Source organism: Lycium ferocissimum, chromosome 12 (assembly GCF_029784015.1).
Source record: "Lycium ferocissimum isolate CSIRO_LF1 chromosome 12, AGI_CSIRO_Lferr_CH_V1, whole genome shotgun sequence".
NCBI classification, from domain to species: Eukaryota; Viridiplantae; Streptophyta; class Magnoliopsida; order Solanales; family Solanaceae; genus Lycium; species Lycium ferocissimum.
In genome coordinates this window covers 56,199,512-56,224,251 of record NC_081353.1, presented here as the reverse complement: position 1 = coordinate 56,224,251, position 24,740 = coordinate 56,199,512, and the positions used below count along the sequence as shown (strand labels likewise).

General features: G+C 36.9%; 2 protein-coding genes across 2 annotated transcripts; one reads left to right on the top strand and one right to left on the bottom strand.

Annotated features, from left to right (window-relative positions):
* The first annotated feature begins 6,939 nt into the window (after positions 1 to 6,939).
* Positions 6,940 to 8,525, top strand: LOC132039468 (uncharacterized). The gene is made up of 5 exons (XM_059429945.1): positions 6,940 to 7,036; positions 7,078 to 7,268; positions 7,368 to 7,597; positions 7,749 to 8,047; positions 8,137 to 8,525. Exons 1-5 carry the CDS (start codon positions 6,940 to 6,942, stop codon positions 8,523 to 8,525), a joined length of 1,206 nt encoding a protein of 401 aa, XP_059285928.1.
* An 8,137-nt stretch (positions 8,526 to 16,662) lies between these two features.
* On the bottom strand, positions 16,663 to 21,388 carry LOC132040098 (protein DUF642 L-GALACTONO-1,4-LACTONE-RESPONSIVE GENE 2-like). Its single transcript, XM_059430715.1, has 3 exons — positions 21,261 to 21,388; positions 19,413 to 19,928; positions 16,663 to 17,396 (listed from the first exon to the last, which is right to left on the bottom strand). The coding sequence occupies exons 1-3, from the start codon at positions 21,346 to 21,348 to the stop codon at positions 16,861 to 16,863; spliced, it is 1,140 nt and encodes a 379-aa protein (XP_059286698.1). The 5' UTR covers positions 21,349 to 21,388; the 3' UTR covers positions 16,663 to 16,860.
* Positions 21,389 to 24,740: the final 3,352 nt, after the last annotated feature.

The window sequence follows — 24,740 nt, the reverse complement described above, 5'->3', positions numbered from 1 at the left end:
GAACACAATAAGGAAACAAGCCATAAATCATAACAATACCAACTTAAGTCTTCCATGCCAACTTCATAGCCAAAGGTTTACATGCTTTCTCCAACAATTACTAATAACACATATAATACGCTAACTAAACGTCTAACTGAAAGGTAAGCCGTAACCTACCTGGAAAGCCGAACAGGACCCTCGAACCATCACACCTTGGCCTTGCCTTTGTGTAACGCCTCCAAGTACTCAGAGTCTATTCATAATCCAATTCTATATTAAAAACCATGAATAATGACACCCATATTGCTATACTTCTAGCTAGGTCAAATTTCAACCCAAGAAAATTGGGGAAATGGGCCCACAAGGGTCAAAACGGAAAATTAAAAGACGAAACATGAAATTCAAGCTCTAGGTGATCAAATGCACTAATCATTTTCAAAAACAACTCAAGATTAAGCCTAAATCGGATTTTAAGCAAAACCCCCAACTTTGAGTATGAACCCTAACTCTTCAATCCTCAAATTAACAATTAATAATGGAAAAAATAAGCTTAACAACAAGGAATTCTTCAAATTCTATGGTTATTCTAGCCAATTTCACCACCAATTTTGATTTTAGAAGCCTAAACCGATTCATGAATTTTAACACAAGACTCATCTTCTCTATTTAGATTCTAGTGATTCTAGGCATGGAATATTAATCTAGAAAGGCAAACAACAAAGGCTAGGGTCATAGATCTTACCTCCAACAAGAATCAGTCCACAAACAGCTCTATTCCCCCAAAAAGTGCTTAAAAGAGTGATGAGAAGAAGTGATAGGGTTTAAGGGACATAACTTGAGAAAAGAGAAATAATTCTGCTCGACTAGGCTACAGCGGTCAAGGAGCCGCTGCACTGCACGCACTACGGCGCCCATAAGGCTCGCCATGGCGGCCCATACTCAAAATAAGTATACCGCTATAGGGCAAAGAACCAATATGGCTGCTAATCACCAAACTCACCAGTCTGCTATAGCTGTCCCCCCAAGCGCTATAGCGTAGCGTGACTGCTACAGCGGTTATGGTACCATTGTAGTGCCTACACCAGAACCGAATATTCTGGTTTTAATCAATCTCATCTTGAAATCCGACTATCACCCAAGGCCTCACAGATACCAAACAAACACGCAAACACATATAAAAACGGGCTATGAATTCACCTGCGGCCTCGAATTTCCCAACGGGAGTCTATTTGACCAAGTCAACCCCCAATGGCCTAAAGCCAAGTTCCCAACCCAAATTCTAAAATGCTCACAATTGTATTGGGAACCGAACCGAACATACTACCAAGTCATAAATGACTGTCCGGACCTCTCGGAGTCGACGAAATTTCAAAAAAAGTCTGTTTACTCAAAAGTCAACTTTGGGTCAAATGGATTCTCCTGTGAGTCTCAAACCTCCAGAAGTCACTCTAAAACCTGCCCGATGACCTAGGGAAGGTTCAATAGGGTCATTAGCACTATAACAATCAATCGGGTCATTACAATCTCTAACTCTATCAGGTTTGTTGTGGTCTGACGGTTACAAACCACTACGGCACAACCTCGATAAACCTTTTTAGTAATAACAGGCTTACCAACCGGTGTAAATATAGAAAATGGCTCACTCAATGATTCTGCTATTATACAAAAAAAATTCGCAACAATCGGAGTGACATACCATAAATTTAACCCTGGATCTAATAATACATAAACGTTATATGAACAGACTGTCAATATACCTGCCACAACATCTGGTGAGGACTCCAAGTCTTGACGACCTGCCAAGGTATAGATGCGGTTCTGAGCCAAGCCCGAGCCAGAAGCTCCGTCTGTACCTCTACCTCTACTAGCTGACAACTGAGACCCACGCCTTAAGGGATGCACTAATGCAAATGGCCTTGCTACAGAACCGGTTGGCTATGCCATGCTACCCTATCCCCTCTGTGGAAACTCTTTCATAAAATGATCTGGGCTGCCACAAATATAGCAAGCACGCGACCAATATTGACATCACCTATAGTGTGTCCTACCAAAATTACCACACTATGGTGGTAGTGGCCTAATCCACCCTGAACTCCCCTGTTGTTCCAAGCCTGATGCATGGGAGCTTTCACTTGGTCCATATGGAATATAACGATCAGATCTGTACCCCTAGGACTGAGGTGGTGGTGGTGTGGGTGGCCTACACTGATATTGGGGTCTAAAACTCCACAAGCATCACTCTGATGACCAGTGGACCTCACCCTCTTATCTTGCTCCCTCTTAATCCTCTCAGTCACTCGCTGCTGGCGTCTACGTTCCTCATAATTTTGTGCAAATGCCTGAATCTGAAAAATATCCATATTATAATTCAATGCAGCAGTACTACAAGCCTCAACATAATCCAGATGCAATCCCACTATAAACCTATGGATTGTGGCCCTCATCGTGTTGACCAACGATGGAGCATATTTAGCCAAGGAAAACCTAAGACAATACTCATGGACACTGGAATAACACTGCTGGACATCTAGAAACTGATTAACCTGAGCCTCTCGTATCTCTAACGGTAAATAATGATCCAAGAAGCCTCTGAAAACTCAGGCCAGTCTGCTGGAGGTGCGTTATATTTTCTGGAATGCTCCCATCCATCATACCACAAGACTACTATATCTCGAAGCCTGAAAGCCACTAACTCCACTGCCTCGGCCTTCGAAGCATGCATTACTCTGAAAATATGGTGGAGCTAATCAATAAAATTCTATGGGTCCTCATCCCACCTGGCCCCTGTGTACTCTGGAGGCTCTAATGCCAGAAACTCTCGCACTCTCAAACTACTGGGCCCCTCAGAAGACCCTGCACTAGCTGGTACTCTCGGCTCTAATGCCAGAAACTCTCGCACTCTCAAACTACTGGGCCCCTCAGAAGACCCTGCACTAGCTGGTACTCTCGGCTGTCTCTAGATAGATACTATCTGAGTCAGTAACTGCACCACACTCCTGATATCCTGATAAGACGGTGCAGGAGAGGATATTGGAGATGCTGCCTCCCTCAGAAGCTCCTCAAGTAGTAAAGGAGTCACCGATGGCTGAGAAGGGGTCTCACCCTGGGCCTCAGACTGGGCCCCATCTGCTGGGGGTGCCCTGTTGGTCCCCTCGCCTACTGCTGTGTTACCTCTCTGACTAGCTACAGTTTTCTTAGTCACTGGCATTTCTGTACGCAAACACAGTGGGTAAGTTTAACTCAAATTTCCTGTGACTCAGCTCTACGACACGATTTAGATCTGAAAGATGGGTAACCAACTCCTAAATGCCCTGTAGCTCCCTGTTTATATAATATAGTGCACAACACATCTATAAACAAGACCCTACTAGACACGGCTTGTAGATTCTCTAGGACAGACCTGCTCTGATACCAAGTTTGTCACACTCCAAATATGGAGAGGTGTGGCCGGCACCCGATGTCACACTTGGCCCGAGCGTACCACTCTGTAACTGTAACTCTGGAGGGGCAACCCTCAACTTAGGTTGATGAGGTCTACCTACAAGTAGACAATACCAACCAAGGTCATATCCTGAATTATCATTAAGTAATAATTGTCATATCTCTAGGGCGCACACACCCAAACATATATATATATATATGATTGTGCAGGCCGGTGAGGCCGCTATGAACGTCTACAAACCAACAGTACCAAATAAACATGTACAAAGGGGCCGACAAGGCCAGAATACTGACATACAAACATAAAGGACTTATCCACAAGCCTCTAGAGATCATAAAGTTGTATCATAGTTGGGACAGGGCCCCGGCCTACCTATCATGTCTACATGCACAAAAGAAATTCCCAAGTCTAGACCTCACAACTCCAGATGAGTGGAACTTACCAATCAGCTGATGTTTGGTCCTGTCTACTAGGGAGGTCTATCTGGTTGTGTCAAAACCTACATGCATGAATACAGCGCCCCTAGCAAAAGGGATGTCAGTATGAAATAATGTATCAAGTATGTAAGAAAATAGAGTAACTGAAACTGAACTGAAAAGCATGGTAATCTGGAGGCCAAATAATTCCCTGGAATATACTAACATGATCCAACTCAACAAAATGCAATCTAATAATATCATAGCTAGCCGGCCACATATAGGGCTAGGTGTATCTCTCACTGACTAAGTAATCAGGTGTAAAATCTCACTGACCATAAGGCCAGGAAAATATAAATTCTCACTAACCATAGGCCAGGCAATGGTATCGTGAAAATATACTTTGTTTTTTTAAAAAAAGGTTCTCTCGGCGCATGTTAAGTAACGTTTGCTAACGTGCACCGAGTCGCCTACCATGGCACGCTGCCAAGGCAACGTCAAAGGTAAGACTGTGATAGCTCCACCAAGGAAGGATAATGAACAGATTGTGACGCCTGACTCTGGCATACCACATACTTTGGGGCCAATGAAACTCACTCACTGGATACCAGGATTCGAAGGTGAAGCGACGGCGATACCACTGCCGGAGCTAGATGAAACAAAAAATGCGAAGGCAATAGAGGAGGACAGTATCACCCAAGTAGCTCCGAAGTTGCATTTCTCAGCTGCTACTAACCCTAGCACTAATGCAAATACACCAATGGAGCAAGCGTCCAGCTCTAAAGATACACCAACGGTGAGAAAAAGTGTTGAGAATGGCAAGGCGAAGCTTGTAACTGAAACTCCAACTGCTAATCAGGTAGCTGAGAACAAGCATAAAGGCAATCGACCAACAACAGGTATGCAATTGAGCTACATTCCCCCAATGATTAAAGATGGAACCAAATTTGTGCAAATTAACCACAATAAGCTAGAGGAACAATTTAAAAGGTAGGATAATACACTTATTGGATATGTGATGGGGAGTACTCCTAATTTCAAAGAGATGGTACAGTTTGTCCATAGCCTATGTTGATACACCTAGGGTTTATGTACATGGTGGTGGATACTTCATATTCCTATTCAAAATGATGGAGGAGTAGAGCCAAAATTGGAATATGGCCCTTATTTCTTTAATAGTAGACTAGTTATCTTGCGTGATTAGGAGCATGACTATCATTTCAAGCCTGAACTGCTTCGAATTGGGCTGATGATAACCTGAGTAGAATTGCAAGTTGTCTTGGCAAGCCTATATGTGCAGACCAGCTTACAGCTCAGCTTGAAAAGGTATCATATGCGAGATTACTGATTGACATGGACATCATACAACCACTGCCTGAGATGTTGTATATTGAGGAGGCTGATAGAGTAATAAGACAACAAAAAGTCGAGTATGAATGGAGACCAAAAGTTTGTTATGGTTGCCTTCAGCTGGGTCACTATCAAGAGGAATTCAATGTGAATGGGGCAAATACTAAGGAGCCTTTACAACAGAGGCAAGCTCCACCACAAGCAAGAAGAAGAAGACCAACTCGGAAGGGATCCTCTGTGTCTCTATGGATACCAAAAGAGGGGAGAGAAAGCCATGAAACAAGTGGTTCTACAGTAGGTGAAGTGGTAGAGCAACCACAAGAACAGGGAAAGTGACCATGACTAACAGAGAGCTTGAGGTAGCACCCCAGAGTTCGCAGAGTGCAGACCTTCTCAAAGAGATAATGCAAAGACCTTATCAATTTGGAACTGTGCAGGTTGATATTGTAAAAACTACTAGGGCTAAAGCACCTCATATACCTAAGGTCACATGATCATTTCCTCCTACAACATTAGAGGGCTCAACAAGCCCTCAAAGAAAAAAGGGTTCGAGTCCTTTCTTCTCAAATATAATGTAGATATAATAGGCTGTTTGGAGACAAGAGTAAGGGAACCTAATGAAAGTAAAGTAAGGAGGAGCTTCTTTGGTAATGAGTGGGAGGTAGCCACAAACTACACCTACTCTCCAAGAGGTAGAATCTGGATCTTTTGGAAACCTGCTAAAGTAGATGTAAGCTGTTGAATACATATGGTAAACTTATTCATTGCCATATCTAAGATAAAAGCTTTCTTTTTGTGTGTGATGCTACTTTGTGTATGGATATAATACTGTGGCTTAGAGAATGGAATTATGGGAGAAACTAAAGGTAGTAGCAAGCACTACAACAAGACCTTGGGTAATACTAGGAGATTTCAATTCAGTCCTTTCCCATAATGAGAGAGCTAATGGAGAAATGGTGAGTCAAGCTGAAACTGTTGATTATCAAAGCTGTATTGATGACATTGGGCTAGGACAGATATCAAGAAAGGGATGGTGATGCTAGAGTCTATAGCCCTATTGACTGGGCATGGGGCAATATTGATTGGTTTCAGCAGTATGGGAGTCTTGAAGCTGATTATTTGAATCCAGGGTGCTCAGATCACTCCCCTATCTATATCACAACATCAGTAGCACAGTTTCAACTCAGGAGACCATTTAGGCTGACTGTGGTCAATCAGCAGAGCAATTTCAAACAACTGGTGAAGGATATATAGGGACAGTAGGTGCAAGGTATTGCTATGTTTAGTGTATGGAAGAGATTGCAAACCATAGAACAACAGGCTAGAAATATACAAAGAGAATATAACTCGGTAGATAAGAAACTTATTCAAATAAAGCAGGACCTCGACTCTATACAAGAGGCTATGTCACATGATCTGTTTAACCAGCAACTTATTGATGCTGAAAGAGAAGCTACAAGACAGCTAGAGAAATGGCAGGAGGTGAATGAGAAAATACTTAGGTAGAAATCCAGGGTAATCTGGATCAAACATGGGGATAAAAATTCAAAGTACTTCTTTGCTCATTTGAAGGCTAGACAGTCAAGGAATAGGATCTCATCTATCTACAATGAACAAGGAGTAAAGCTCATTGATCCAACTCTAGTATAGCAAGAGTTCATTAATTTCTTCCACAAACTCTTGGGAGAAGCAGCTCCTTAACTGCCATGTTTAAATATTGATTTAGTAAGGGCAGGAAGGTGTCTTATAATGGAACAACAGCAATTACTACTGCAATCAGTGACAAGAACTGATGTGGAAAAAGCTGTACATGATTTGCCTATTGATAAAGCTCCAGGGGTAGATAGTTTTCCCTTGAATTCTTCAAGTTACACTGGGATACTATAGGAGCAGAAGTGACAACAGCAGTACTACAGTTCTTTAGCATAGGCAAGCTGCTTAAGCGTGTTAATACTACAACTGTGACATTAGTTCCTAAGGTCTCAGGCCCTAATTATGTGAAGGAGTATAGACCAACAGCTTGCTGTTCAACTGTCTACAAGATAATATCTAAGATCATAACTGCTAAACTTAAGGAGGTAGTGGATAGTCTAGTTAGTTCCTCCCAGTCTGCTTTCATTAAGGGGAGGAACATATTAGACAATATATTGATAGCACATGAATTGGTGAAAGGCTAGACACAGAAAGGGGTTTCAGCAAGGTGCATTATCAAAGTAGATATTAGAAAGGCTTATGATTCCGTGGAGTGGCCTTTCTTGAAGATGCTTCTCCTAGAATTTGGTTTCCCTTGTGTACTAGTTGAACTGATAATGGAGTGTGTGACAACAATTTCATATTCTCTGCTTATCAATGGAGGCTTAACACCTGCTTTTAAAGCTAAGAAAGGTTTGAGACAAGAAGACCCAATGTCTCTTTATCTCTTTGTACTGGCTATGGAATATTTGCATAGATCATTTCAAAAACTAAAACTGAACCCCCAGTTTAAACACCACCCAAGATGTGCCAAAATGAACTTGTTTCATATTTGTTTTGCTGATGATCTACTGATGTCTTTGCAGGGCAGATGCAACTTCCATTCACCTGTTATTCCAAGCTTTCCAACATTTTTCTAATGTCTTTGGGCTTCATGCCAATATGGGAAAAAGTAGCTTGTATATTGCTGCGGTGACTAATTTATTCAAGGCTCAGATTCTAGAGGAGTTGCACTTGACTGCTGGTGAATTGCCATTCAAATACTTAGGAGCACCATTGTCTAATAGGATATTGACTGTTAACCAGTGCTTGCCTTTAGTGGAGAGGATGATTGCAAGAGTTAAAGTTGGTCTCCTAAATTCTTATCCTATAGTGGCAGACTTCAGTTGGTTAAGAGTGTATTATTTGAAATGCAAACATATTGGGCCCGGATCTTCCTACTCCCAAAGAAGATCATTTCTATGGTTACCACAGTTTGTAGGACTTTCTTATGGACAAGAAGCAATAATTGTTCCAAGAAGGCCCTTGTAGCTTGGGATATGATATGCAGACCAAAATCAGCTGGGGGATTAAATGTGCTAGATTTACTAACCTGGAACAAAGCTACCATTAGCAAGTTATTATGGGCATTGGCTATGAAAAAGGATAAACTCTGGCTTTTGTGGATTCATTCCTTTTATATTAAGAGGCAAAATCTTACTACCATGCGAGTACCAAAACAACCTTGCGGGATAGTTAGAAAGATATTTAAGGCTAGGAAATGGATTCAGGGACAAGCAGATATAGTTCAAGCTTTGCAACCTATGATATCTCAAGGGAAATACAGTATCAAGAAAGCTTATGGGGTTATGCTTCCTCAATAAAAAGGCTACATTGAGGAATTTGATACTAGTGAAGGGGCCCTTTCCCAGGCATCACTTCATACTATGGATTGCCTTTGCACCAAAGGCTCTCAACAGTGAATAGATTAGCTAAATGGGGAATACAAGTACACAAAGATTGTGTACTCTGTGATTCCAGACTTGAGGAAACTTTTGGACACCTATTTTTTTATTGCACTTATTCTAGACATATATGGTATTCTCTATTGAAGTGGCTGAATATACAAAGCCAACCAGGCAACTGGGGAGTTGAGATATCATGGCTCCAGGACCAACTCAGGAACAACAGACCAAGAGCAGGAATATTGGGGTTTGTTTTGCTGCAGCTATATGCCATATCTTAATTGAAAGGAACAACAGAAGGTTTCAGAAATGTGCTACACTAAGCAGACAGTTGCTGAGAGAGATTGCTATACAAGTTCATATTGCAGGCCAGCAACAAGTCAAGTAGAATGCTCAACTGGAAAGACTGAAGGGATACCCTACATGAAGGAAGAGAAGACACAATACAGTAGCTTTGTAAGAAAGAATATTGATCTGATGCTCATTACTCATATACTCTGTAATTTGTTTGTTTATCATTATGTATAGAGTAGCAAATTTGAATATGTTATAGGCATAGTTTGATGAGAACTAACTCAATAGTCCAAAAATGAGTTATCTGCTTTGTAAATTTGATCCTTGGTTGAACGAAAATTTCTCAGTTAACTAAAAATAGTATCGTCTCACTGACCAAGTATCCAGGAAATAACATCTCTCACTGACCATGAGGCCAGGTAATAATAATATCTCACTGACCAAGTGGCCAGGCACAGAAAGTGTATGTATATGACCATGTATATCATGTATATACTAAAATGTATAAAAGCACTGGAATGTCTCTCTATCTCTTCTAGTATCAAGGATAAGGAGCGGATAAGAGTCCCTCAGAAGATATGATATAACCCCTCGGGAAGCAGTAACATCACTAAGGACAAGATATATATGATATGTGTTCCCTTCTCACAGGTCGTCAAACTTTTAGTAATTCTGGGATCATACCAATGAAAGAAAGGGATAGACATTATATACCTCTTGTCGTCTATACGAACTCAACAATGAAACTCGTCTCGAATAGCAGTTCAACCTATAACAATGGTAATACGTTTGTCAACTCGGTGAATGCAAGTATACGTTGTATATCAAATGATAACTCATTTCTATAAAGAATTGGGCAGCATTTTCCCTACTTTACACACATCCACAACTCAATCACATGATCAACAACATCAATAACAAGTCACAACTCAAGAACATATCCAAATCAGTCCAATATACACCTATATACAACATTGCTATACATTCTCTCTCTATATCCATGGAGTATAACAACAACAGTTAGTACACCTATTCCTCATGTCAATCTAGCCACTGTAACAACATTAGAACAACCATCAAGAACAGTCCACACTCCAACAATACCAAGAGCATGATATACGGTACATCTTCCATCTTTTCTTATCAAACAAGTTGGCTAAAGGTTATACAAGCTCAAGTACACATAGAATGGATAAAATCTTACCTTAAGCAAGAACAACTCCAACTTCAGATTACTTCACCACAAAGAAAGCTCATATCTTCCACATAATAAGAAGAACTCAATATTAACAAGCTTCCTTAGCCTTGGTGTGTTAATCCACTTGATTCACCTTAGATATGCTTCAATTAAGTATGAGGACTAGGGGAGAGGGATTGAGAGCTTATAGGGGTTGTGTTAGGATGAAAATGAATTCACAAAGAAGGGCCACGAAATATATACAACAAAAGCAACTTAAGCCGACTTGGATCTGCGTCCAGGTCTGCATCACAGATGCCCATCTGCAGATGCAGATCCAAACGCATTTTCCAGGCAGAGAATTCCCAAAATTTTCAGCTCAAATGATTCCTTCTTTTGCAAGGCATACTAGGTTCTGTGTCGCGGAACCCTCCTCCAGTACACAGAACTTCGACGAAACGTATTCTCTTCGATTTGTTTAACCTCTAATCCTTCCAATACTTACTAAACATGATCTTACAGTCTTGTATACTTAGTATTAACATGACTAATCCCTTATAACCTCAAAGATAGTCCCGCTCTCCAAGTCTACGTCGATTAACTCATGATGAAACTCAATGCACGAAGATACAAGGTGTAACAGTTTACTTATTAAATGAATGAATGATTGGGGATGGTTTGCCTACCTGAGGGAGTGTAGGTGCCATCATGATCCGTGAAATGGGTTGTGACACATTTATTATAGATTATATTAATCAATACTGCTCCCTCCGTCCCAATTTATATGACACTCTTTTCTCTTTAGTCGGTCCCAAAAAGAATGACACCTTTCTATATTTAATTACAATGTAACTCTAATAAAGATATAATTTCCAGCCACAAAATTTTTTTGGCTTGTTTTAGACTACAAGATTCAAAAGTCTTTCTTTCTTTCGTAAACTTCGTACCCATTCAAACACCCTCATATAAATTGGGACAAAGGGAGTATTAAATAAAATTACATGCAATTACATTTTAAGTGACCTGTTTGTGTGCGAGATGCGTCAAATAGAGTACATCATCATTGTAATTTAATTATTATTTCCGGTTAGTTATCATTAATTATACATTATATTAGTCAATACTATATAGAATTACCTGCAATTACATTTTAAGTGACCTACTTGTGCACAAGATATGGCAAATATATACATCATCTGTAGTTTAATTTATTATAACTTGTTAGTTATCATTTATTATAGATTCTATTACATAAAGTTACCTGCAATTACATGTTAAGTGACCTGCTTGTGCACATAATAAGTCAAAGATAGTACATCGTCAGTGTATTTTAATTTATTATAATCGATTAATTATCATTTATTATAGATTATATTAATTAACAATATTAAATAGAACTATTTGCAATTACATTTTAAGTAATCTGCTTCTGTACGGAATACGTCAAATGTAATTAAGGAGTTACCTAACTATTTAGTTAAGTTAATTAAATAGAATTAAATAGTTGCCTAATGATATTAAACATATTATAGCAAAATAATTAATTGAGATTATACTTGTATAGGTAACCATTGCATTATTGCATAGAAAGTATTGTTTCAAACACTTCAGACTTTATGGCAAACGATTAAAATGGAGTACTGTAGATCTCCATTATAAATTTATCAACTCATTATAGAATGGATTTAAGTTATATGCACTGATAGTGTAATAATTTTTTACATCATCGGTGTAATTTAATTTATCATAACCGGCTAATTACCATTTTGTTGTAGATTATATTAATCAATTTTATTAAATAGAATTACCTGAAATTACATTTTAAATGACCTGTTTGTGCATGATAGAAGTCAAATATATATTTTAATTTATTATAACTAGTTAGTTATCATTTATTATAGATTTAATGTAATCAACTATTAAATAAAATTACCTGCAATAACATTTTAAATGACTCGCTTATGTACGGATACGTCAATATAGTACATTATCGGTGTAATATATTTTATTATAATCAGTTAGCTATCATTTATTATAGATTATATTACTTAATAATTTTAAATTGAATTACCTGCAATTACTGTTTAACTAATTAACTTGCTTGTGTATAGGACACGTCAAATATAATTAATTATCAGTGTAATTTAATCAATTGTAACCGATTAATTATCATTTGTTATAAAATATGTCATTCAATGTTATTAAATAAAATTACTACTAATTTACCTTTTATAACTTGCTTCTGCAGCCGATACATCAAATCTAGTTGGAGTAGGAAAGTGACGCGGAAATCTTAAAATAGTTCAATCACAATTTGAGAAAACATTAAATAAATTTCTAATAATGTTTATTTTGGTGTACTATACACACATAAAGAATCGTAACCGGCCTTAGTTATCTAATCCTATTCACAGTCAAAATGGGAAAACACTCTTTATTAGGAAAATAATCTATAGTATCAAATAACTTTCCAAACTTAATACCAAAACATTCCTATTAAATCCTAAACATTTTTGCTCAACATTGTAAAAATTTATCATGGACATACTTCTGTTGTTATTATTAGTATACTATGAAGAAGACTTTCTTCTACAATTTCGTTCCATCAAAAGCAGAAGAAGAAGAAGCATGCAAAGACAGTAACACCCCATGGCTAGTGACTCGTCAGCTAGTAGAAATACGGGACATGGAATTCGCCCTGGTCATAGAGGCCTGCAGAATCCGTGGCCAATCAAGAAGGCCATCACACTTTATGAGGCGTTCGTCAGGAAGTTGGTGCTGCCGTTCGCGGACATTTTCGAGCATGTTTTTCGGTACTGGACGTTGGACATGACAAAATTCGTGACGTTAGGGCACAAGAAGAATGTGAAATTATGGGATGTTACTACTGAAGAGAACAACACTAAGGATTATGAATGTTATATTGAGATGTTGCCTAATGAGTACTATGCATTTGTGTGTTTCGATTTGTTTAAGGATCGTGGATTGGGCGTCGATGATGAGATTGGGCTGTATTGGGATCCTAGATCATCTTCAAATTTAAATTCAAGTTAATTAAAAATGTCATGTTTGATGAAATCTTGTGATGATTTTTCTTAGGAGATTGAAAGATTGTTATACTTATATATAAAAGAATAGTGCTCTCAAGCAATAATATTAAATTTACTGTTTTTTTCTTTTTCTTCTATTGTTGTGGAATGTCATGTTACTCTCCATGTTTTCTTTTATGTGTCTTAGTTTGAAGTTTTGATTAAAGAAAAGAAGATTTTTGAATCTTGTGGCATCAAATATGGTATATGAGTTGTTGAAGTTAAAAAGTTACTAAATATGAAAAGCAACATTCGTTTGAAACAACGTAAAAATGAAAGTTTGCAGGGGTCATGTTTGATGAAATCTTGTGATGGATTTGCATTAGTTTTCAGATTGTAATAACAGTCAGGCACCATTCGACGGAATTTGGGAAACTGCAAGTCTCTCATTTACTTAATCTTGGACAAAACAAGCTCACTGGAAGTGTTCCGAAAGAACTTGAACGCGTTACAAGCCTTCGTTATCTGGAACTGAACAGGAATGACTTCGAAGGATCTTTTCCAAGAGCTATCAAAAACTTTCAAGATTTGGAGATTCTGAAATTGGCCGGCAATATATCTGAAGGAAGGATACCAAAATTCATCGGTGAGCCACATAGCCTCCGTATCCTCGTGCTTGCATCAACACATGCAATGAACCTATCCGGAAGGTCTAACGAAGTTGGAAAATCTACGATGTATCGGTTTGTCCAGGAAAAATATGTCCGGTCCCATTCCTGAGAATCTTGATGGCTTGAAAATGATGTTGAAAAGACAAAATGAGGCAACCATCTTAGGTTATGTTTACTCCCTCAAGTCCACTGGTGCTCAGCTAGAAATAGTCCCCTAGACACATTGGCTTAATTCAGTGTATTCCTACAACACTGGATCCGACGTCTCGAGCAATGCTAGCTCTAACTGGTAAAATTCCTGAGACAATTGGCCTTTTAAGTGGACTCCCGTTGCTATTGCTGAATCTTTAAAATAACAATCTTTTTGGAGTGATCCCAAAGACTATCAGCGAGATGATTTCACTCTAGTCGTTGCATCTCAGTTACAACCATTTCACAGGTGAAATTCCATAGGCATTGACATTGTTGGATTTTCTACAGCATCTCAACATGTCTTATAAAAATTTGAGGGGAAATATTTCAAGAAATCCACATTTTGACACTTTGTATCAAGACGGAACAACATATACTGGGAACATACTTATGTGGTGCTCCTAATCGATGAGATTAATTGCAGTAAATATGGACCCTCTATTACTGAAACAATAAAGAACAGATATATGGTCTATTTTCAGTAAAATCTGATGTCTTCAGTTTCGGTTTTCTGTTATTGGAGATAGCAAGCGAAAAGAAGAATCCATGCTTCCATCATCGACCTCATCATCTTAGTTGATTCTTCGTTTGAGGACTCGTGCTCTATGTTGGAGATATTGAGGTGCATTTATGTCGGTTTGTTATGTGTCCAACAGAGTCCAGAAGAAGACAGACCAAATATGTTAGCTGTGGTTCTGATGTTGAATGGAAAGAGTTCACTACCACAGCCAAAACAGCGAGGCTTTCTGATAGATGTGATACCAACTGAATTTACTAGTAGCAGGCCTGATTCTTGCACTGCTAATGAAATTACATTTCGTCTTTTGAGGCTCGTTAAGCTGACCTCTAAATACATCCTCCATTTATTTGCCATTATTCTTGGCTTCAATGAAGCTACATGGAAAGTGAGGATTTATATAACAACCTCAACTTGAAACGCAGTATTGTTTGTTATTCTTGGTTTTCATTGTACATTTGTCCAATTATGTTATATAGGAATTTCTGATATTCAGGTCAAACTTACTAATCATTTCTTGGTAAGTAGGTCATTACAGTTTCAAGAAAAGGAAATATCCAAGAATATAATGATGATGATGATGATGATGTTGTAAGCAATTCCAGTTTCAGATGTAAAATCTATACTACATTATCTTTCTTTATATTGAAGGTATCATTATGAAATTTGGTAATGTGAAACAAAGGAAGACATACATTATTGGACCCTCTAATCCATTCACAAGTTAAAGTATACAGTTTGCTCACTCTGCTCCATTTTAGGTGACATTCTGTGTTTTTTAGTCTGTTCCAAAAAGAAAATGATACCTTTATATATTGAAGAACAAATTAACTTTAAATTTCCCACTTTACCTTTGTTGAGATGATTTATCGCCACACAAATATTTGTAACTTGTTTTAAACTACAAGTTTCAAAAGTCTATCTTCCTTATGCACAATCAATTGGGCCTTATATTTATCCCATATACCATATTTGTATGGTGGCGCGATGTTCTACGTGAATTCACATTCGAATGATATCATACGCAAGCTGTACAATTAGGACATCAATATGATTTTATTTTGTTTACCGTATTGGAGGTTATGTTCTTTTTTGCTCTTTTTCAGGCTGCTTTTCATTTTTCTTTGGCACTTAAGGTACAAATCAGATGTATTTGGTCCCTAAAAGGGATTGCAGTTCTAGATCCTTAGGAAAATACTTTTCTCAATACCCTTATTCCCTTTCATCTGAAGTTGCCGTAACTTTGGGCTCATCATGTTAGACTCGTGGGGAAGATAAAATGAATCATACGGTCACATAAAATAAGACAGGAATATTAGAAGTATTCTTCAAGTTAAAAGAAGTCCAATCAAGAAAAAAGAAAGGGGCAAAAAGCTTTAATTAGTGATAACTGAGAAGTTTGGTAATGCTACAAGTAGTTGCAAAAAAATCTTATAAGGTGCAACCAGGTCACTTTTAACTTCTGGAGGATCCAGGGTTGTTGAGTTATATAAAGGTCTTATAAAGTTGGTTGAGTTATTTATATTACATAGAGAGTGTAAGAGCTTCCAAAAGGATTTATAAGGATCTTATATGACATCAGAACCAACATTTGGTAAGTCAATTCTCACTCAAAAGGTGCATAGGTGTTTTGAGTTATAAATGTCTAGAGCTACTCTACTCATATATAGTGTCTTAAAGTTTTAGGTTGGATACTATAAGTCTTTTCACCAGGACTTTTAACTACAAAATGAAGGTTTCTGCTTCCCATGAATTACTCCACACTCGTTCTCTTAAAGTTTTGGATTCGATGCTCAAATTCTTACCAATACAACGGACCCTTGTGGTCCGACCCTTCCCCGGACCCACGCAGAACGTGAGCTTAGCACTGCCCGCCTTTTTTTGTATCAGATATAAAATATAGACGAACATATCACTCTGTAGAATTTGACATGCGTTGCTTTCACCTACCGGTTTCTGATTTTTATCCTTATTCCCACTCAACAAGATTAATTTGTTAACGGTAAAGTAATGGAAACAGAGTCCAGAATTCTGCATTTCAGGAAATTACAATCATAATGAACCGTGGACATATACCAAAAGCGGGTGCAAAGAAAGTGAGATTGACTAACATAACTTCATTTGATTTCTTGAAATTTTGATAAATACATGTAAGACGTTACACTGAAACACCAAATAATTTAAATCTCTTGCTCGTGTAACATTATATATGAAAGCAACAATTGCACTATAATAATATTACACTGATTATATAATATGAAAAAGAGACATACATAACATCGCAGGTTAGTTGTTCCTGCATTAATTAGTTAAGAGTTTAAGTTATATACACTGACTGTCAGTGCATAGAACGTAAACTCATTAATTAATTGACCTATGGAATGCGGGGATTGCGAACGCTGACTAACCTAACATCATCGACCACTGGACCACACAAGGACCCAGAGTTGTCACCCTTCATATGATAATACGAGCTCAAGAACCTGACCCTGGTTCGTCGAGACATCGCTGTGAACCTAAGCTTGGCACGTTTGAACCCACCTTTGCCTTTGGACATATAAGGAACTTGTAGTGCAACTTTGCCAGCAAATGCCTCAACAAGCATAGACCCTTCACAAGAATTGTTAGCATCTCCAACTGAAAATATGAGATCATAAATCTTTCCTGCTTGGGTTATTACTTCTTGTGCTATTGAACTTTCTCGTCCCGCGACTAGCTCGACTGCTCGTTTGCCCTCGGGAACGGTGAAGTGATCAGAATCAACGTACTTTATGGCCTTGAGAGACTCGACCATCCATCCAGGTAACGGGCAATGATCATCTTCTATGTTGGGAGGAATTAGGACACCCCAGTTTGTGTTAGGGAAGATGTATGGACCTTCCTCAAAGTTCCCATTCTTCAACATGTTGTCTGCATACATTTATGTAGTCAGAGCTTAGCTTTCTTGCATTGACGGCGTAAGAAATATTTACATAATCTGATCATTTAAAAGGTAATTACAGGCAATTCCATATAATGGTTATTAATTGATAACCTAGATTAAATAGTAAGTGTGTGTATACTCCATCCACTCCATTATATATGGTCCTGTTCTTATTAGTTTCGTACAAAAAAGAGCAGTATCTTTTTAAATTTGAAAATAATTTAATTCAAACTTCCAATTCATCCTTGATGACTTATAATTATAATCACATAAATGTTCTGACAGATTTAGGACCACAAGTTTCAAAAATTTCAAACTCAAATTATATGTGTCAAAAAGTTAAGAACATGGAGTAGTATATATGTCGGTTTGGTTAAAAACCGAACCAAACCGATTAAATAAACCGATATTTATTGGGTTGGGTTTGGTTTGGTTTTAAGTTTTTAAGAACCGATAGTATTTGGTTTGGTTTTGGTTTTACTACGGGCAAACCGAAGAAAAAACCGAACCTAACCGACAATTTTATACATACTTTTTATTATTACATATGTACAATGTATTAATTTTTATAAATACTTTTAAATAATTTGTATACTTCTTAAGCAAAATTTATTTATCTCTAATAGGCTAATGAACTTTATACCTTAAGCCGATTTTTAAAAAGAAATCAATGAATTCAAACTCATTTATTCAAAGACACAACTACGAGATTTACCTAGATTTATTTTTTATATTTCTTATAAACTTTATTCACTTAATTAAAACTTATAAATCCTAAGATATTTTCTCCATAATCCAAGAAAACTATAGCTACTGCAATAAATGGGTGATAACGAATTATAAGTTGGAAAATGATAGAAAGTTCTATCGTAATTGTAGGAAAAAAACAAAAAAACAAACATGAAAGAACCTAACTCGATTAACAAAACCGATGAATATATATTATATTTGGATTGGTTTGGTATTAATATTTTTAAAAGCAAAACTAGATTGGTTTGTTTTTTATTTTAACCATGAACCCATCCAAATACGAAAACAGAGAATTGTCTATATATGATAAGGTTTTATACAAACCGACTTCAAAATTCTTGCTTACGTACACACTCACCTTTTCTTGAGCCCATTACCCCCCTAACCGATTACAACCAAACGTAAAAAAGTAAAATATATATTATATTTGGTTTGGTTTGGGTTTTCCACATATTAATTTTTTATTTTAAAAAACCAACTAGATTGGATTTTTAAAGTCAAGTTTTCCATATTTTTAACAAATCCATTTTTTTCCATATTTAAAAAAAAATCACTCGAAAAAAACAAATTTTTAATTTTTTTGTAAAAAAAAGGGTTTTGAAAAATCATTTTTTTAAAAAGAAAATTCAATTTTTAATCCATGTTTTTAGTTTTTTTTTTTAAATGGGTTTAAAAAAATCAAATTTAGCATAAATTAAAAAAAAAAAAACGGGTTTTAAAACTCATTTTTTTTAATGAAAATTTAATTTTTTTTTTTTTTTTTAAAAATTAACATGTAAGCTCTAAAAAATTTAAAAAAAAAGAAGAAAATAAATAAATACACACAATAAGGTGCATTTATTCAATATTCGCTTACTAAATCGTAGACCCAACTAGTAAGGGTGAACAAGTTTATGCTTTCAAACGATCAACTAATGCTGCCATGATCGGGAACAGATACTAGCATAAATAATTAAGTCTATGTTTGGACAAATACTCTTACGATTAAAACTATTAAATATCTTTTTTATAAATAGTGTACAAAAATCTTAAAAGATAGATACAGTCAAATCTTTTTATAATATCATTTTTTGGACATTTTTTTGCTGCTAGAGCGAAATACTGTTATAGAGAACATATAATATAACATAACATGAAAAATCGATTCCAAAAATAAATTTAACCGTTATAGTGAATTGTTATTATAGGGGATTAACTGTTATAAAGAGGTATCTGAATAGGAGCAGGTATTAGTTAAAGACATGAGGAGTTACCTTTTGGTCTATGGGGGTTTTTCAAAGCCTTGAGAGCAACAAAATCAATGAGTGGACCACAAGCAGGGTCTTTCTCACGTGCAGGATTATGCAGCACAATGTCAATCACATTGGACTCAGCCAAGAAACCCCATGAATAGGTATCCCAACCATCACTACTATACATGGTTTGCAATGGCAACATTCCCCAATCTTTGGGGTCAGTACTTGGTGACACTGACACATTGAGTCTCTCTTCTTGTGCACAAGTCCTAGCAAACACAAAGGACAATGAGTAGAAAGTCCCCTTTGCGACATTCATTATTTTGGTCTTGAGAGAGGCATCTTCACCAAGCCTAACTGCAAAATCACCTTGTGGGACTGGAAGCAACATGTCCCCTTGCATTTGCCCTGATTTTATGTACTCCACATAACCTGATAGTTCCCAGTGGGGTATAGCGTGAGGGTCCATCACTCTTGTGTTCTTCATTTGTGATTCTTTTGGGCCTTGTTCGAAGTTGCCATTTGGCAATAATCCTGATAAAGAAAATAAAATTAGAGTTTAATTTTTATACACTAAGTGTAAAAGAATTTCAAAATTATCGGATCAATAAAGGATAATTACATGTAATCGTGCATGTAAAGTAAGACTGAAAAATAAGGCAAAGATTATTTGCTACAACATGTTAAAGTTGAAATTTTACTATTGTGGTAGTCAAAGTTAACAAAGTAAGCGCAGCGATGACAAGAACAAAGTAAGGGCACTACGTGTATGTAACTTTTTTTAACTGATCTTTTCTTGGCTTTTATAGCTTTATGTAACATGGATTGCATGTAAAATGAAACCATATTACCAGCTATTTAAGGATTTAGAAAGACATTTCGTTGAAGCTATCATTTTACTCTCCTTAATCAAATCTCTTCCTAGATTAACATGCTATTTAATTGGAACAGTAAGATCCGCAAGAAATGACCTTTTTCTTTTAAGTCAAATCATTCGGAAATACATTTAATTTCAACATTCGGGAGAGCGAGAAATATTAGTAGTATATATGAGTTTAAGTTTTATAAACAGGTGTTCTTTTACATCATGAGGTCTTTCAAATGATATCTACAATTTAAAATCTTTGACTGTTGACTGGAGGATGTAACCTATTGTCGCAACTCCCAAGTTCTAAACGTTTATTACTCCAATTCCTCGTCATAATAGATATTCATGCGCAAAAAATCGTACCATATCTTATTGGTGTACAAAACCCCAAATAATCTTCCCTTATATTGCTTCTAGCTAAAGAATTCTTTCTCATCATAAATTTGTTAAAATCTCGCTAGATAATCCTGTACCATTTTTATACTAAGAACCATAAGAAAAAACTATAAATACGCCCCTCAAATTTGTCAAAATGTTCAATAAAATGACACGTACACTTAAGATTTGTCCTCCTTATATTATCGTTGCTATACCATCCAATAGCTTAATAATGAAATGCTTGAGTCATCTAAGAGGTAATTAATAACTAATAAGACCTCCTCGAAACGAGACACATTATTAAGCTAACCTCATATATATATATATATATATATATAGCTAAAGTATGGGACGAAAAAAACCTTTTTTTAAAAGTTAGAAAGCGCTAAGTAGGATTCAAAAGCAGTCAAATATACATGTCACACTTGAATGTCATTCGCAATCTTTTTCTCTTCGGGAAGATTCCACTAGAGCGCCTTCTACTTTTATGAGGTCATGAACAAGATCAAAATCATTCTCAACGAGTTTATAAATTCATGCTAAACGAGAAATACAAAAGTTCATATAAAACACACCCATAAAAATAAATGATTGTAACAAAAGGATATATAAGGATTTACCATCTATTAGAGATGAACCAACTTGGAGGGTAGCACAAAATAACACCAATAGTATAGCTGCCGCCTTCATTTTCATAGGTTCTTCCATATACAAAATATGTGTGTTTATGTGTATGAGAGAGAGAGAGAGAATAGAGAGAGATGCAGAATGAAAATTAGCAAACTCTCGACGGGTTTTTATGAATATCTGTTGGTGAAAATGCCCCTACAACTTATGGAAATTACATGCCATTGCCTGGACTTGCTCTTTCGTAGCAGCTACAAGGGAACACAACCTGCACGTGCAATCCTCATGTTGAGGAACAACTCAACCAACACACATCAAAGAAGAATTAATTTATAATACACACTAATTAAGAAAGCTATTTGCTTCACTAATAACACATATTTTGAGCAGTTACCCGTAGTTATTAGTATTTTTTACATGATTTCATACTGATCATGATAGTATATGAAAGTTGATAAAAGTTTAAACACATAAGAACAATTAAGGGCTTTTTTCAATTTTGCCCGTCAGCCAAAATTACTTACTGGCGCTAGTCGAAATATACAAAATATGTATACTAATATGTATATAATATGTATATTTATGTATAAATATGTATATATATACATAATATAGAAAACATATACATTTGCCGGCTATTATTTTTTAGAGCTATCCATAAAGGTAGTTATCTGTATAATTAACTTAAGCTTTGGAATCTTTTAGACTCACCCTACATAGGAGGATTAACAGTATTCCCACTTTACTCTCCACCTGAGCCCAACACTCGACTTAAGAAAAAACCCTAAAGATCTTTAGCAGTAGTTTAATTTGTTGTAAAGATATTTAATTGACATGAATAGCGTAATCATAATGTTCTGGGCTGGTCGGCGTTTCTCTGCGAAAGTAATTGGTTAAGTATTAAGCATCTTACCTTGCTAGGTAACATGATCCGAGCTATATGGAATTATTTTGAGTTAGATTAATGGAGTATATTACTAGTATTGTTGCGTGTTTTTAATTCCTTAGCATCAAGCAATATAAATAAATGGATATAAATAGAGAGTCAATGGGAGGTCTTATCTGGTGTAGGTTGTTAAGTTGTTTGACTACCAGCCATGTGTACTAATTATAATGTATCCTTTCTGTTCTTCGCAGGCTCAACCTGAGGGTAATCTTGTAATTCATGCTCCTTTTGTCTTTGTCTACACATTCTGGCATTGATTAAACTATTGTGTTGGAAATATGAATGTTTTGATTAAATTAATAAATGTATAATATTTGTGTTTGCATACAAATTTTTATCGTTTAGTTATATGATTAATTTTTTCTAACTTAATCATACTAGTTAATTATACATTCTCGCGTCATTTAATTTAATCCTAAACCAAATAGAGTTGTCACTATGCATATTGTCAAAGCTTTAGAACGTTAAGCTTGTATACATGGCAAGATACAGCTCGACACATGGCAGGATGGCAATGGAACACGTGGCAGTAGGAGGTAATGGAACACGTGGTAGTAGGAGGTGCAACGTTGCACTTTAATTCGAGTGAGAAGCCTCGGAGCAAATCGACAAAGGCAATTCTATCGGGTCATTGATAGGAGAATAACGTTATGTGACCGGTCCGGATACGGAGCAAGCGTTACAATCCAGAATTAAAGCTGCATTTATTATTCATTGTTAGAATTTAATTACAACTTAAGAGTTGATGTATTTGTGCTATAAAAAGGAGCATAACAGCCTTGGAAAAGGCATCGAATAACAATCACTGATACTCATTCTCTCAAATTCATTCTTTACAATTAGCATTTTACTTATTCTTTTGCACCGGAATAGTACTCTTTTTCTAAGAGCCGAAACACACACTTGTTCCACCGGAGCAAACCCGTCTAAGGATTTGCTCCAAGGATCAACTGAGTCCAGGCCTAATTATTCTATTATTACTTCTTTGCCATCTCATATATCTTTTACTCAACTGATTTTAATAATTATCATAGGATTTATTTCATTCCTTTATAACAAAACAAGTCATGTATCCCTTAAACCACAAACAAATTCAACTGTTTTTTTTTTATGGTAAACAGTTTGGTGCCCAGCGTGGGGCTAAGGATAATAGTGATATTGTTTTGTTTCTCTAATAACTATACTTATCATTCTTAAATCTCTTTTTAGGGTAAAACTTGAAGATAACGAACTCTGGAAATTAACTAAGCTGATGGAGTGTTGAACAATTCAAACACTTAGGAAAGAAATCAAGCAGTTAGAGAGGACCAGACGAGGAACGAGCAATTCCCGAATTCACCTCATGGATCCAAGCATATTGGAGATGATTTCATTCCTAGCGATAGTCATGAGGAAGAAGTGGTTGCAAAAGCGGATCCGGGGATAGCAAAAATACTGGATCTATTGGAAAGCTATTGCGGATTTGCAAGCAGGAAGAGGCAATGTCGGAGTAAATCCACCCAAGGCGGAGGCAGTGAACGGAAAAGGCAGTTGTGAAGCCCGTACCAATGTTATGGCACCCGAGGTGATGCAGTACTTGGAGGCTCTTTCAACCGGTTGTAGAAAAATGAGAAAGAATTAAACAGTTGGTTGGATCGGAGTGAAAAAGAGTTTAAGGCGTTCAATACTCGAATAGATCAGATTCCAGGAGCCCCACCTGTACTAAAGGGTACCGGATTCAAAAAGATATGTGCAATTGCCGCACCGGCCAAGTGCAGCACCTATACTAATCCCAAAAAGGTTTAAGATGATGGATCTACCCAAATACGATGGGACTATCGATCTTCAAGAGCACGTGACCACATACACATGTGTTGTTAAAGGAATATGCAGCCGAATGAAATTGAATCTGTTCTGCTCAAGAAATTTTGTGAGACCTTGTCCAAAGGGGCAATGATATGGTACTCGTTGCTTCCGGAGCATTCAATCCATTCCTTCGAAATGTGTGCGGATGCCTTTAATAAAGCTCATGCTAGAGCAAAGAAGGTGTCAGCAAGAAAAGCGGATATATTTAAAATTGCTCAAGGTGATGATGAGTTGCTCCGAGAATTTGTTATCCGATTTCAAAAGGAACGTATGCTGCTGCGGGCTATTCCAGACGAGTGGGCAGCGAAGGCGTTTATTAAGGGGGTTAAACCCTAGAAGTTCTAGTGCTTCATTAAAATTAAAAGAAAAACTATTGGAATTCCCTGCTACAACATGCACAGACGTTCACAATAGGTACGAGTTAAAAATCAGGACGGAGGATAACCAGTTCAGATTGCCGGCTGGGTCAACTAGTCGGAGTCCAAATTATGATAGGCCAGGAAGGAATGTTAGTTTTGATTCCAAATTTGGAAAGGATAGGTACTAGCCGTATGGTCATCACGAAAGGCCTCGTTCAAGGCCAGAATGGAGTCGGGGCAGTCAGTATGAAAGACCTGTTTCTGATAGGAAGGGTGAGTCTGGTCAAAATAGAAGAGGACTGCAGCCCAAGGCAGCGACAATT

Coding starts and splice junctions, on each gene's coding strand:
- LOC132040098 (XM_059430715.1), bottom strand. CDS start 21,348: ATGGAAGAACCTATGAAAATGAAGGCGGCAGCTATACTATTGGTGTTA. Junction 19,929..21,260: donor TGGTTCATCTCTAATAGATG/GTAAATCCTTAT, acceptor TTTCTTTATCAG/GATTATTGCCAAATGGCAAC. Junction 17,397..19,412: donor AAACCCCCATAGACCAAAAG/GTAACTCCTCAT, acceptor AAATGTATGCAG/ACAACATGTTGAAGAATGGG.
- LOC132039468 (XM_059429945.1), top strand. CDS start 6,940: ATGGAACAACAGCAATTACTACTGCAATCAGTGACAAGAACTGATGTG. Junction 7,037..7,077: donor TAAAGCTCCAGGGGTAGATA/GTTTTCCCTTGA, acceptor GGGATACTATAG/GAGCAGAAGTGACAACAGCA. Junction 7,598..7,748: donor TTGAGACAAGAAGACCCAAT/GTCTCTTTATCT, acceptor ATGTCTTTGCAG/GGCAGATGCAACTTCCATTC.